Source organism: Musa acuminata, chromosome BXJ3-6, assembly GCF_036884655.1.
Source record: "Musa acuminata AAA Group cultivar baxijiao chromosome BXJ3-6, Cavendish_Baxijiao_AAA, whole genome shotgun sequence".
Taxonomy (NCBI): domain Eukaryota; kingdom Viridiplantae; phylum Streptophyta; class Magnoliopsida; order Zingiberales; family Musaceae; genus Musa; species Musa acuminata.
In genome coordinates, this window is record NC_088354.1 from 6,472,981 (window position 1) to 6,487,014 (window position 14,034).

Here is a 14,034-nt window from a genome sequence, read left to right on the forward strand (position 1 = left end):
GCTTCCATCATGCATTTAATTTCTTTGAAAACATCTATCTACCCCCTTGTCATGTTTATCAAAGGCACAACTGAAGTCATTCCAAAATATAGCATCAACTATTTCTCTCTCATCAAAAGTTTAATTATCAGTGGCTCTACAACTGGAGCTTCGACCACCATGCCCAGCACTGCTACATTCATCATGCTGCATAGATAGCCTTGATTGATATATAGATTATTTACGTAATGGAAGGAAGGGGTCCGAACAAGGATGCACCTACGTATGCAATGAACTATATAAGTAGGACCAACAACATCAAAACGTAATGAGATGCAAGTTCCTTTTCCTCCCAGCTCTTTTCTGACAAAAACAGACATAGATCGTATGCAACATCTGATTGAGGACTGAGACAGTGCTAAAATAAATGAATAATAGAAATATAAGAAAAATCACCTGCTTATGTTTGCTCATGCATGAATGAGTTGAAGGTATTTCTGCTGTTCCAATACAGCAAGGGTTGGTTGAGTTGGCCCACTCAGACCAGTATAACCCATCACCCATGTCGATCACAATAGGATTAGGAATGCTGTTCAGTCTAAAAAATGTGTCCTGTGGACGAGACAAATGCACATGCTAAAGCAACATGTAAGAAGATGAGCCCAGTCATGGGATAAGCTACTGCAACAATTGCTCATGCTTATTTTACCTGGACAAGTCGGACTAACTGATCACCCTTAACAAAAGAAAACATACATTACACAGTAAGCAAACACCAAAACTTTCAAATAAGGTACACTGTCTTCTACAGATCACTAGGACTACAGTACTTGTATCAACATAATGTAGTCACCTATGAAAATAGTAATACAAAGGAAAATAGCCGACTTTAGAAGCTAAGAGGGCCATAAACCCTAAGCCTTATCCCAGTGGTCAAGAGCCACCTAGCTCTCAACTCCAAAAGAGCCAGGCCATTAAGAAGACAAATGTTGAAATATGTTCACATCAGTGATTTAAAAAGCTGCTCGAGCGCTCGCCTCGGTGCTCGGGTGAGGCAAGGCGAGGCCCGAGTGCCTTGTTTAATGGCCAGGCGATGCAAGGTGCCGCTTGGGAGCTTAAGGCGAGCACCCGGTTCATATAAGACGATCGAACTAGACTTTTTAAGTATGGTTCGATTAAATTTGCATTAGTTGGTTCGATTAAACTAACTAATGCGTGCAGTTATATCAAAACCTACACGCGACCCTAACTCTCAACCATATGCTTTTTCCCTCTACGTTCGCCGCCGATAATTTCTCCCTCTGCGTTCATCGCCGACGATTTCTCCTATTGCCTCCGAGTCTTCCTCTATCGCCGACCGAGTCTCCTCAGCTTCCGTTGTTGTTCGCTATCGCTGTCCACTGCCTGCTGCTGTCCATGACACGACTCTACTGCCTCATGTTGTCCACTATTTCGTTGCCACCACCGCTGCTGTCCATGACGCGACTCTGCTGCCTCCTGCTGTCCACGATTTCGTTGCCGCCGCCGCTGCTACTGTCTGTTGCCTCCTACTGTCCGCAACTCCGCAGCTTCCACTACTGTTTGCTGCCTCCTGCTATTCGCGACTCTACTGCTGCTGCCGCAACTATTATCCGCTAACTTCTCACCGCGACTTCTCACTATCAGTTTCTACTCTTCCCTTCTAACTGCTATTAACAGTAAATATACTATTAACAATAGATTATTAATTACTATACAAAATAATCTTTATTTATTAGATTAATAATATAATATATTTTTTATATTTTAGTATTTTAGAGTGTCTCGCTTCGCTCAGGCGAGCGCTTAGTGCTTTAGGCGTTTTGGGACATCGGCACCGTTTGGCACCTAACGTTTTTTAAATCACTAGTTCATATGCAAATCTAAATAAACTATGTTAAAATCTTAAGTTTATGATTGAAAGCATACAAAAAGCAACTTTTTTTTAAGGAGATAACAATCTTTAAGGAGTGGCTTCTTTAAGACACACATCAATGAAAGGTCACGTTCATATAAAGACAAGTTTATATGTTGCTGGACTAAAGCTACCAGAGAAGAGACATTTATTATATAGATTTCTAGGCGTGGAGGCCAACCTACAGTACAGAGAATAAAAATAACACAGTCGTATACTTCACTGGCTAATACTTAAGAAGTCTGCCGTGACAAAGGCTGCTAAAAAATCTAGAACCTTTCGCACCACCAAAAAGCTATATATTAATTCTTAAGTTTAGAAATATAGATTGCAAATCACAGTTCTTAGTAACCTTTTAATCACGCAAAATGCTCAGTAGCATCAAATAGAACACAAAAGAAAAACGAAGACAAGGTTTAGTTTCAAATGGAAATATGCGCAGTCTGACCAAAAGTCTCCAACAAAAACAATCACTACCCAAAAGGAAAAAAAAAATACAGACAATCATCAAAAGTGAACATCACCACATAGCTTTCAGAGGAACAATAAAATGAGATGATTGGAAAAGCTAAAATAAAAAGCCAACTGTAGAAAGATATCCACTAATTAATATAACAATGCTCTGGAATCCAATTGCAAGATGACAAGCATGAGATAAATGAACCTCATAATGCGTTAGCATCATACACAATAAAGTGGTGGAGGTCAATTCCTAAGCTCCAAAAGATGTAATTTTACTAAAGGAGGAGAAAACAAATATACAAACTTTCGTCTCTAGTGGTCAGTGCATTATTGCACGAGTGAGAGGTCTCTCTTTAAAGTACTGAAAGTTTCTTCTTAGTTTTTTTCTTTTTTATTTAAATCTAAATTTTCTACAATATTCTGAGTATGGCAGATTACATCAGCTCAAATATTCCCCTCCTTCAACCATGAATAATATCTATATATTAACACCCACAGTAAGACGCTTAGGAATCTGTTACTAGTGTAACCCTAAAATCAAAATCCAGCACGGAAGAAAAAGTTGAAGAACCCAATCCATTTCTTTCATCGGTCACCAATTCGGATGCCCATGAACAACCCTAGAACTTTGTTCAAAGTTCTGAAACTACAAGAGGGCGACAATATATGCCGGATCGGTTCTCCTTCCTTAATCACGCATTTTATTCATCTGCCTGTGGAATTTCTAGTCAAATAGGGCTCAAGAACTCCAATTACAGCATGCAGCTACAACTTAAGAGGGAGATGAGGGGGCACCTGGGCCGAAAGTGGAGGCGTCTGCCATCAGGAGGGAAGCATCTGGCGACCTCCGGCGCCGCCCTCCCGTTCGCCTCGGCTTCTCCGAAAGCCCGACGCGGGCTTCGTCTTCGTTTATATCGACAACCCGCGCTGGAGTCAATTTTTATCGGCGACCGGGTTGAGTCGGACCGGCTACGGGTTTGCGTCGGACCCAACCGGCCAATTGATGGCAGTGATCGATTTTAATAGATGAAAAATAGATAGAGTTGACCGAGTCAAAATTGACCGAGACATTCGATTAAACGATTAATATTTTCATTATAAAGACAGAGCATTTATTTATATTATTAATAAACCTCTGGATTCTTATCCGAATAGGATCGTTTGTGCTCTTTAAGCCCCCAATTCTTCCACCCATCCATTTGTTTATGTATCCAACTAAAGACTTGACTTGTGCGAGACAGCAGCAGAAGCACCACTACAGCAGGCCTACCACCGGGATATGGGTGACACCTGTCTCTGGTCCCCTTTCTTATCTCCAAACCCACACACTTGGATTGCCTCCTCCCGAGTTAATCCTCCTCCGACAGGCACCAATGACAAACTGATGGAAGCCTGGAGTAGCTTTCCAGTCGGTGCTTTTGCTTTGCTTTGCCGGGGAAGAAAAACCCAGAGATAACTCCAGTTCTATCCAACCCTCCCACTTTGCATCTATCAATATCACGACCCCGCTTACTGACGCGTGCACCCAACACACATCCATTTTGCTCGCAAGACAATGGATACGCCAAAGCAAACAAGCGATTTGCCAAAGCTTTTTTACTATTGGACGATACACTGGGGAAAAAACAAAGGGCAGAGGAGGAGGAGGAGGAGGAGGAAGATGATGAGATCACGTGACCTCCACGTGGATGTCTCTTGTGGATACATCTAAGACGAAAGGGACGACCGACCAAATTTTATTCTCCACGTATCATCAGCCATACCCAGTTTGACTCGGAAGCGGAGGTGGTGGGCCCTGCTGTGGCTGGTGGTGATGGTGATCAGCGGTGGGAGGCGATGGCGCGGCGGAGAACCTGGACGAGGACGGCGGGGGAGCTGAGGTGGGGGAGGTGGCCCTCGATGGGGAGGAGCTCGATGGTGGTGCGGCCGCCGAGGTGGGCCTTGAGGTAGGCGGCGACGGAGGCGGGGACGGAGACGTCCTTGGCGGTCTGGACGACGACGCAGGGGGTGCGGACGAGGCCCAGCACCCCGCGCAGGTCGCTGTTTACCACCGTCCGCGACACGAACAGCGAGATGTCCGGCCTCATGTTGAACAGCGTCCGGCTGAACTCCCGCACCGCCGCCGGCACGTCCGCCCCCACCGCCAGCGGCGCGAACCCCTGCACCCATGCCTCGTAGTTTGCCTCCATCGCAGCGAATACCTTCTCGAACTCTTCCCTCTCGAAGCCCCCATGGTAGTCTCCATCGTTCAGGAACCTACCCAGCATCCCAGACAAGAACAGCAAACACCTCACCCAAATCAGTCGCCAGAAACTGCTGTACCAAGTCGATCAGCCCCCGGGAGACAGGGTGGTTCTTCATATAGATACCTGGGGGAGGCGCCGACGAGGATGAGCTTGAGGAAGAGCTCAGGGCGGCGGATGGCGGCGATGATGCCGATCATGGCGGAGACGGAGTGGCCGACGAAGAAGCAGCGGTCGATGTGGAGGGCGTCGAGGATGTCTAGGAGGTCGTCGACGTAGGCGTCGAGGGTGGTGTAACGACGGAAGTCGAAGTGGTCCGGGTTGACGCTGCCGGCGCAGACCAAGTCGTAGAGGACGACGCGGTAGTCGCGTTGGAAGTAGGGGAGGACGCGGTTCCATGCCGACTGGTCCGTGCCGAAGCCGTGCGACAGCACCACCACCCGCTCCCCGCTACCCACCACCCGCACGTTCAGCAACTCCAGCAGCTTGCCGCTGCTTCTTCCACCGCCTCCCGCGTCCGCCGCCGCCGCTGCTGCTGCGTTAACGATGCTGCTGCCCCCCATGTCTCACGCTCACCCTATATTACTCGTCTTAAATAGAGTAAAAAGACTAGAGAGCAGAAGGTGAGAACTTGCTACTATATGCATATCTATATATCTATATATATATATATATATATATGAGTGATATGTGTATGTGCTTCTCAAGTGCCGTGATATGTAAATATACATAGATACACATAGCTTGCGAGGTGGAGAGAGGAAGCGGTATTCCACCTTCTCCTACCCCTGCTTCCTGGGCCTTCCAATCCTTCCCATCCCACCGTTGTCTCTTGCCCTGTTATCTTCCTACCGAGGGGAGGCGGGGCCACGAGTCATCCATACCGCAATATCTTTCTTTATCTTTGTCCTTCCCACTGTGCGCCATCTACCGGCCCACCGTACCCTTCCGCTCTCTCTCTCTCTCTCTCTCTCTCTCTGCTTCTTCTATTTATATCTAGTGATAGAACATCCAAGTGGCATCCTTCGTTCTCGTGTGTAATTTGAGGTACCAGTTGCAGAAACGGTGAGCATCACACTGTCCTTCGTCCTATTGCCCTGTGATCAGACGTCGATGCAGTCAGTCCCCGTTCCCAACTCTTGTAGCCTGGTGGGGTGAAGTCAGTTGTGTGGTCTTTTCTCTCACCGATGGCTTACCTCATGAACACATTTACCTATCCGACAAACGTTCATTCAGACACCTCCAAGCACTGTCAAAGGACGATTTGTGATGGGGAACGGGTGGGGCTCTGTTCTTTGACCTCGAAGGGTTGCGTGTGGTTGTTGTGGAAGGTAGAGCGAATGCATGGTTCTCGTGCTTTGGGTGGTGTTGTCTACGTAGATGCTGAAGAAAAGTGGATCTTTGATCCAAAAGCTTCGAAGGAGGATTAACATTAAGGTCATGCAAGGGGACCAAAAATTCAAACCCAAATCCTTCCTTTCGCCATCGGATCTGAATTGCCTCTTCAATGCTCTGCCTATTCCCAGGCATGTTTGGAGAATTAAGACACTATATTCGTGCCTAGAAATCTTTTGTCAACCACTGTCGATCAAGCATAGAGTGGACCTTCTTTCTCGACGCAACTGATGCAGAGCAAGTCCCATTGCATCGTCTTCGCAGATGCAGTCAGAGATTTTGCTGTTGCCATGCATCGAACTGGCAAATACACTCACAGACCATTCTTCTGCTTTGCATCTCATTAGCAGTTGCATTCACTGATCATACTGTAGCCATGGGATGATGGTACTGTTGCTAGTCTAATCGCAGTTTCTGACAAAAGCCAGAAGAGCACAGTCTTTGGTCACAGAAGTGGATTAATTGGCAAAGAATCTGATTCACCGCCTGTCCCTGCTCTCTCCATTGTAGTGGTGCTGCTGCTTTTGGTCCCTCGTTATCTTGTAGCCGCATCCACCTAATTCTCCCCATGAAAAAAATGGAGACCCAACCCCACCCTCACCTTTGATCAATTGTGTCTTCCCTCATCTATCTCCCAAACTACTGATGGGGATTGACCGGGACCTGATTTCCTGTTCCTCTTTATCTCTTGACAAGAGTAGCATATGCATCCTACAGTGCTACAGTTTTCATATTTACACTCACAACATCGAGAGTGCTGCAATGAAATCTTCATTTTTTTCATGGTAATATTTCATGCAGGAGATCTTTTCACATCCATCCTTTGCTTTTTAGCACACAATAGTGAGATACCCCCATGCCGAGATTTCACTGAGATCTTGCCTAACCTACACTTGGAATTGAGCAGCTCAATGGTATTCCTTAGAACTTGATAATCTCAAGAACAGTGGAGCTGGAAATTCCCAGATGAACAATAATTGTGTATGAAATCTTACAACCGAACAAGAAAACTTTATCTTTTGAAAATACAGCCATAAACAAGTGAGGATTTTGATTGAAACTCGAATCCACCCTTCAAAATTTCAGAAGATATCAGATGTCAGTTTTCCTGAACCATATATAAATTGCTCCAACTTTTTATCTGAAAACTACTCAGATCTTCATCCACAGAGTTAGTACTTCTTTGGTCTGCGTCCTTATCCTCTTCTACTTTGGTTGGTGTGTGTCACATGGACTAGATTCCCGGGGCAACTGTTTCACTCTTATCAGGCCCCAGCGGCACTCTTTCTTCTTCTCCTTACAACAGACAACCATTACTATATAGCAGCAGTGCTTGGTGACTCAGCTGCTGGGTGTAGAGGATAGGAAAACATCCTTTTCCTACCTTGAATGCATGACAAGTAACCCCTGCAGTGTTTGATTGAGGAATTTCTAGAACATGCTGTGTCATCACATCAAGTACCATCCACATAACATGTTTTGCATACATCTCAGAGCAGTAAATAGTAAGATGTCCTCGGAAATCAACACATGACAAGCAGTAAGGTCAAACAGATCATGAGACAAGTGGACATTTCTGTTTGTTCAGATATAGTTTTCATCCTCTTATAGCATCTTGGCGGTGTACTCCATTAGATCATGAGACAACTGTCTTTGGTAGTCTTGAATCTAACCCAGATCTTTAGATCAAACATGTTTTTATCGGTATGGCATGTCAGATAAGATCTTTCCAGCTCTTTTTCCCAGAAGAACGACAGATGAACTGTAGTGACCACAGCGAGGTCAAATTAGCGAAGTTCGGTCTCATTTGATTTGAATGAGGTGCTCCTGAAGATAATGCAATCCAATCTCTGCAAGTCTTCAAGAAATGGACAGCCATGCCGATATTCTCATGATCATGATCTCTGGGTCCCATTCATCACCCTCCCATTGTTAGAGAAAGAGATATCTACCAGCCATTGGTTGCCGGATGTTTGATGACTCATTGACCTTATCTTCCACATAAGCTCCTCTTTGCTTCGTCCTTTACGAAAACTAAAAGTAAGCATCAATGGGTTCCGAGTGTCCCAGTGTTGGATCCTTGGAGGAAAAGTCTCTTCCCCAATGGCTAAATGGTAAGATATCTTTTCCTTGTTCTTTCATAATGGCTTCCTAGTCACCTTAACAAGGATACTGGGCCTATGTCTCATGAACACACTGAAACCGTGACGCAGTCATAAAGATCATGAAGTCTGAAGAACTTTAACCATCTCCATATGCATGTGGACCGAGAGAAATCTTGCAGTAGTACGAGCAAGCAACGTGGTTCTGTAAGTCGTGGGATGATAAGGAAATCTCCAAGCTTTGCTGTCCTGGCCCCAGCATGGAACGAGGCTGACAATCTCTATCTATGAAACCTTGGCTAAATCTAAGTCCATGCAGTTAATGATTGCTGAATTGGGTGCATGAACTTAGGAAATGGAGAGGAAGATGCAATGATGTGCTGAAGACAGACCGTGCTATCAAATGCAGAATATGGAATAGTACTGAATGGCATAGCCAGCAGAACATAGCGAAGCACTCAGTCCCATCTCCAGTTTTGTTTGCAGAAGTCAATCGAGGTGCGGGTCAGGACATGAAACAGCTATCATCCGAAATCGATCACATGTTGATCTGATAACATCAAATCTTTCAGAAACCTCAAAGGAAGAAGAAACCAAGTGATTTGGACCTGTGGATTTTTAGCCATCTAACATTAGTGACCCTGTTTGTGGTGAAAGAGCCACAGGCAGTTTCTTCCCTCAAGCTGAGCTGAGTCGCTGTGTGTTCATGTTAATTACACTCTGAGCCATCTTCTCCAAGCTACAAACTTAGTGAGCATACGGCCACAGCTCTAATCAAACACCTTGAGCTGTCTGGTATGCAATCTCCATGACTGCTCTGTGTTTGAGCAAATACAGATTTTACCTGATCAATACAAAGTCCACGTGCCTTTGCTTTGGATGCCCTGAGCAGAGAAAACTTGGTCCAAACCTAGGAATCATGTTTGGATCAATCTAGCTGAGAAGGAATAATATATGTAGGCAACCAAAGAAAGAATCAATTCTAGCTGAGCTGAGCCAACGATGGAACAATGCTTAAGAGTCCTATCTTTCACTGATCAGTAAAGCCTCACTCGCCTCCCACGGATACTGGTCTCAGCTAGACATATTATTGAGCTTCGCTTCACCTGTACTCGCTGCCTTCCACATCTACTTCTCCATCGGTCAGTCCAAAAGTAAAGCCAGCCATGCTAGTGTCTTCCGCCGCCGCAGCAGCAGCCTAAGGTCGTCAACTGTCACTGGTCCTGCGTCCTCCGCGACTCTCACTCTCCCTGCGGCAGATTCTTCCTGCGTCGGAGGAAGCCCACGCTCGATCCTCGCCTCTTCTGCCAGAAGACGAGGAACGGTCGAAACTGATCAGATACCTTTACCTTGGTAATTTTGCAAGCCGGATTTATAGATCGAACCGGAACCTGAACCGGATTCTTCGGCTCGGTTCGATTAGGTTCTCGAATCAGTACAGTGTCGTTTAATAGGCACCCGGTCAGCGCTGACTTGGCCTCTGTTTTCGTTCGATTTGTCGAACACACGGAGAGGCAATCTGCTATGTTCCTCGATATATCCCGGATCTGTCTTCCTCCCCCGTTCTTCTTCTCTCTGTCGAACGATGATGAGACCTCTCCATCTCGTTCCCTTCCTCCCCGGTGGTAGTGCGTCTTTAAAGGTAGCTCTTTGAAGTAGGGGCTATAGAAAAGTTCGGCTTTTGGTAAGAGGAGTTGGGGAATGGCTAGCTATACGAAGGGTAACTTCGGTAGGGAGGAGGAGAACCGCTAGTGGGAGAAGGCCGTCCATCGACGGCGGAAACTGTGCGGCGTCGTCGCCGGGTGTTGGTTTTTGGTATCTACTGCACTGCTTCGGTTGACATTCCATGGGTTGACTCTCCAGTGTATGAAATTAACAGGGGATGCCTTGGCAAAGCATCTGCGCGCACCATGTTTGATGAAGTTATCGTTGTATTACTGGCAATAGGTGTTGCAGGAACTGAGGTGATTTATGGTAACACCAAAGCATTTTACTTCTGCATGGAAAGGGGAAATAAACTATAGTAGCCTCTTTCTGACGGCTTAAATGCCTCGTAAAGAAGACATGAAATGATTTAACTGATGTGTGTTCCCAAAACATAGATTTTGTCTGTAAATTTAGCCGTTATATTCCATAGTTTGATTGGCATTCTCTCATTTACATCAATATGATGAAGCTGTGCAAGTGATATTGTTATTGGTTCCATGATGCTACTCTGAGGTTTGCTAATTCTATGTTTACAATCATCTATGTAACTAGCTATTATTGTGGTAGCTTCATGTTAGATAATAGTCCAGGCGTATCCTAAATGAAACTTAGGCCTGTTTATGCCACATTCTCCACTATTGCTTTATTGTGTCTGCAGTGTTTCAGAAAAACACAGAAAGATACTTATTCTCATCAATCTGTGATTATGCAGGTGGAGAAAAGATTGCCATTGTTGTCATCATCATGGATGAAAAAATCTCAACTATTTTGACTTTGGAAAAAGGGGGTTTTTCTGTATACATATTAGCATTCAGAAATTTGCACAATTTCAGCTGACTTTGCTCTAATTGTAAACTTTTTATCAGCATGGTTAACAGGTAAGTTTACTCCTCTAATGATACTGAATAATTCATATGCTTGTGTTTTTCAAAGCTCGATCCCTCATTAGTCTCTCTGGTTTGCTGCATTCATGTTAGAACATGCTCCTACCGGAGTGGTTCAGCTGCTTTGGGTAAACTTGGTTATGGACAAACTTGGAGCACTTGCATTAACCACTAGGCCTCCTAATGATGAGTAAATGAAGCAAGCTCGGATTGGAAGGGAAGGCAATCATATAAGCAATGCAATGTAGAGGTACTTCTGGACAAGTCTTCAATCAGTTAATTGTGATATGATATCCCAATTCTTTTGTCTTTTCAAAGATAAATTCATGGCTTATGCGGATCTCCTATAACTTTATTGCTCCACATTATTTTTTAACTGTGTAAATGATACGATGAATGATTAATGAAGGATTATATTTTTGCTGCAGTATTGTGAAACTGAAATAATTGAACAGGCACATCCATGTAAGGATGGCTTACAAATCAATGCTTTAAGAAATGTTCTGAATTATTCCAATAACTTATAAATAGGGAGAATGTTTATATATAACCACTCAACGAAATGTTTCAAATCATTTGTTTTCCATCTGTCTTCACAAGAATGATGGATTCTATTGCTTGGGGGGAAAGAATCATGTTCTCCTTCCCACTCTGCCTTTTCAGGTTTAATAGAATGCGATCTGACTTTCAACAATTTTCACTTATTTTTTTATCTGTTTCTTTAAGAGAACTTAATATTTTAACGATTGTGGATATTTTAGACATAGGAAATTCTATGATTATTTTCAGTTGAAGACTTTATTGCACTATATTTACAAGTAATGTAAACTCCTCTGCGAGCACAAGGTGCTTTGAATATTATGGTACACTGTTCCAGAGATTTTTCATTAGCGGATAATATGGATATGTGAAAAAAGATCTATCTGAACTCTTTCTGGGCAACTGTTGTCACTTTCTCAGGATCAGATTAGAAAGGCACATATAACTTCATAATCTGGATGAACTTATTTAAACCCTTGACTTTTTCTCAGAAACCCAAATATGGATGTTTGTCTGGATAGTTGTTAAGCCAGTTTCATTTAGCTGCAATTACTTATTTAACTGCACACTCTGATGTTGTACCGTCTACACAACTGTGCACTGACCATTGTTGGTACAACTTATCTAGTTTATGAATAATTATTTTAATTTTTGCTCATATACATCAATTGCTGATTAGAAGTCAGCAAGTCTTTTCTCAGTGCATTAGCAAAGGCATATAATTCCAGTAATATCTAGAGCTTCTTGTGCAGGTCGTCAATTCGATGAGCTCTAGAGAGATGGAGAAGATAGATGCATTCCAGGGCATAGTAATCGAATAGCTGTGTAATTGTGTGTCACTAATTGCACCATCATATTACAATCTATAAATGTCAAATTTCTTCGAGATTTCACAAATACAACACCATTGTCATTCTCGTAGTGAGTGGTATACGCATGTTGATTGGATTCCTTGGTATACCCATTTCTGCCACAGTTAAAAGGATTCCGATATATTCCAATCTGAAAATCCAAAAGCCAAACTGGTGCAGAAGGTATTGATTTTATGCTATAATGGCTTCTTTACATGACTTGTTACAGGTGTTTGTGAAAAAGGACATATGAAGCCAGCCATGAGAATATTCTATGGCAAATTGGATTTTAAATCACTGGTGATGGTTTGTGGGAGTTTTCCATGGAACTCAGATCATTTGCACTAGGACTAGATGCAGAGGTCTAACCATCTTTAAACTGCAGATTCCTATTCTTTGGTCAAGAAATGACCAGTAGATCACTCTCTTCTTGTTCACTGATCCATAATGGGTCAAACAAGTCTACATTAGTTCCAAATGTGATTTCCTCTGAACTTCAACTCGATCCTGTATTCATTACCAATAAAACTAATACATTAATATACTAATGAATGATTATATTCTTGATCAGAACTCTTTATTTTGTTCTTCCCTCTATGCTACCCACATGTTGGAAGCAGTAAAAAGAACAAAGATCAAGGAGGTGATCTTGCATTTTGCTCCACACACAGGTCAGTACATTTTGCTCGTGCAGTTCTGTTTCCTTTGGGTGGTTACATGGTCAATTTGATGTTACATCTTTCATGTGATCTCAGTTTCATGCTAAGACAAATCTGATCCATGTGACAGAGGAATTGCAAAGGCAGAAAACAGAAACGAACAAGATGTGTGTGACAACACTGCAGAGCTATGTTGGAAGGATAGATGCTTTAGTCTTGTTCAAGGTTCACGAGAAGAAGAGGAGGTTTCCTTGTACCTATGCATCTTGCTACGTGAAAGTTTCTTTAGTTGCAGCAGATGTTGGCCAAAGATGTTCATTGGTAAAACAAGACAGTAAAATTTCTGCTCAAGTCTTCTAGTAGATATCACTGAATTCATTGTTTGGAAAGGACAAGACTCATCATCACTGCATATACTAGAAGTCCTAAGCCACTGTATACACCACAATCATCACTGCCACCAGTAAATTCTTTACTTCTATCTAATCCTTTTTTTTACAATGATAAACCAAAGGCTTAATGTACTTTCTACCTCATGGTAAACTGATCAGCTGCTGTCTTTTCCTCTGCACTCTCAAAATGTCTCTGCATCATTCATCAGGACCTGGAGAAGTGTTCTCTTGACCAAGTCAAGATGGATGTGCCATTGTTTTCACATCGAGTTTGGTAACATTGATTTGTTTACTTGCTGCTCCTGAGGAGAGAGAGAGAGATCCTTGGCTTGCAAAGGTTGGCAGGCCACCATATGCAGCAGCCTCTCCTTTAGGGGAGCAGTTTGCTGTGTAAATTCCAGCTGCACAGGTGAAGCTACACTTCAATTTCTTTAAATCCTTCGTTTCTGCTGCTGCTGTGACAGGGCCAGCCCACTCATTTTTACCAAACCATGTCCCAGGCTTTGTTTTTGACTGCATCTACATCAATCAGGGAGCAAGGAAACCCCACTGCAGCAACACCAGCCATCTGATCTGAGATCAGAGAGTGGTGAGAGACAAGGATGGGAGACTCACACATGTTCCTCAGTGAAGGAAGGTGAAAGATAATGGCACCATCACATGCTGCTCTGGTCAGCATGCTTACATAAGAAAAGAAACCCACAGCTGCAGGTGGTAGAAGCTGAGGATATAGTTTGGCTTTCTTCATCACTGACCCCCACCCAACTCTTTTATCTTATCTGCTGCTGAATGATATGAAACATTAGATCTCAAAGTTGAGCTCCATGGATCAATTTACTTATCATATGGATAAGAAGCTTTTGAAGTGGGCATCTTGATCAGTACAA

General features: G+C 43.5%; 1 protein-coding gene and 1 long non-coding RNA gene across 3 annotated transcripts; one reads left to right on the forward strand and one right to left on the reverse strand.

The window, feature by feature from the left end:
• Positions 1–3,934: 3,934 nt before the first annotated feature.
• Positions 3,935–5,241, reverse strand: LOC135641173 (probable strigolactone esterase DAD2). Its single transcript, XM_065156295.1, has 2 exons — positions 4,744–5,241; positions 3,935–4,630 (listed from the first exon to the last, which is right to left on the reverse strand). The coding sequence occupies exons 1-2, from the start codon at positions 5,178–5,180 to the stop codon at positions 4,195–4,197; spliced, it is 873 nt and encodes a 290-aa protein (XP_065012367.1). The 5' UTR covers positions 5,181–5,241; the 3' UTR covers positions 3,935–4,194.
• Positions 5,242–9,012: 3,771 nt separating this feature from the next.
• On the forward strand, positions 9,013–14,019 carry LOC135641174 (uncharacterized). Of its 2 annotated transcripts, none has more exons than XR_010497612.1 (8): positions 9,013–9,467; positions 10,534–10,699; positions 10,799–10,955; positions 11,998–12,575; positions 12,668–12,767; positions 12,886–13,218; positions 13,357–13,556; positions 13,648–14,019. It is a non-coding gene; the product is annotated as an uncharacterized LOC135641174 (long non-coding RNA). The 2 variants fall into 2 exon arrangements; XR_010497611.1 differs by lacking the exon at positions 9,013–9,467 and adding an exon at positions 9,488–10,078.
• The last annotated feature ends 15 nt before the right edge of the window (positions 14,020–14,034 follow it).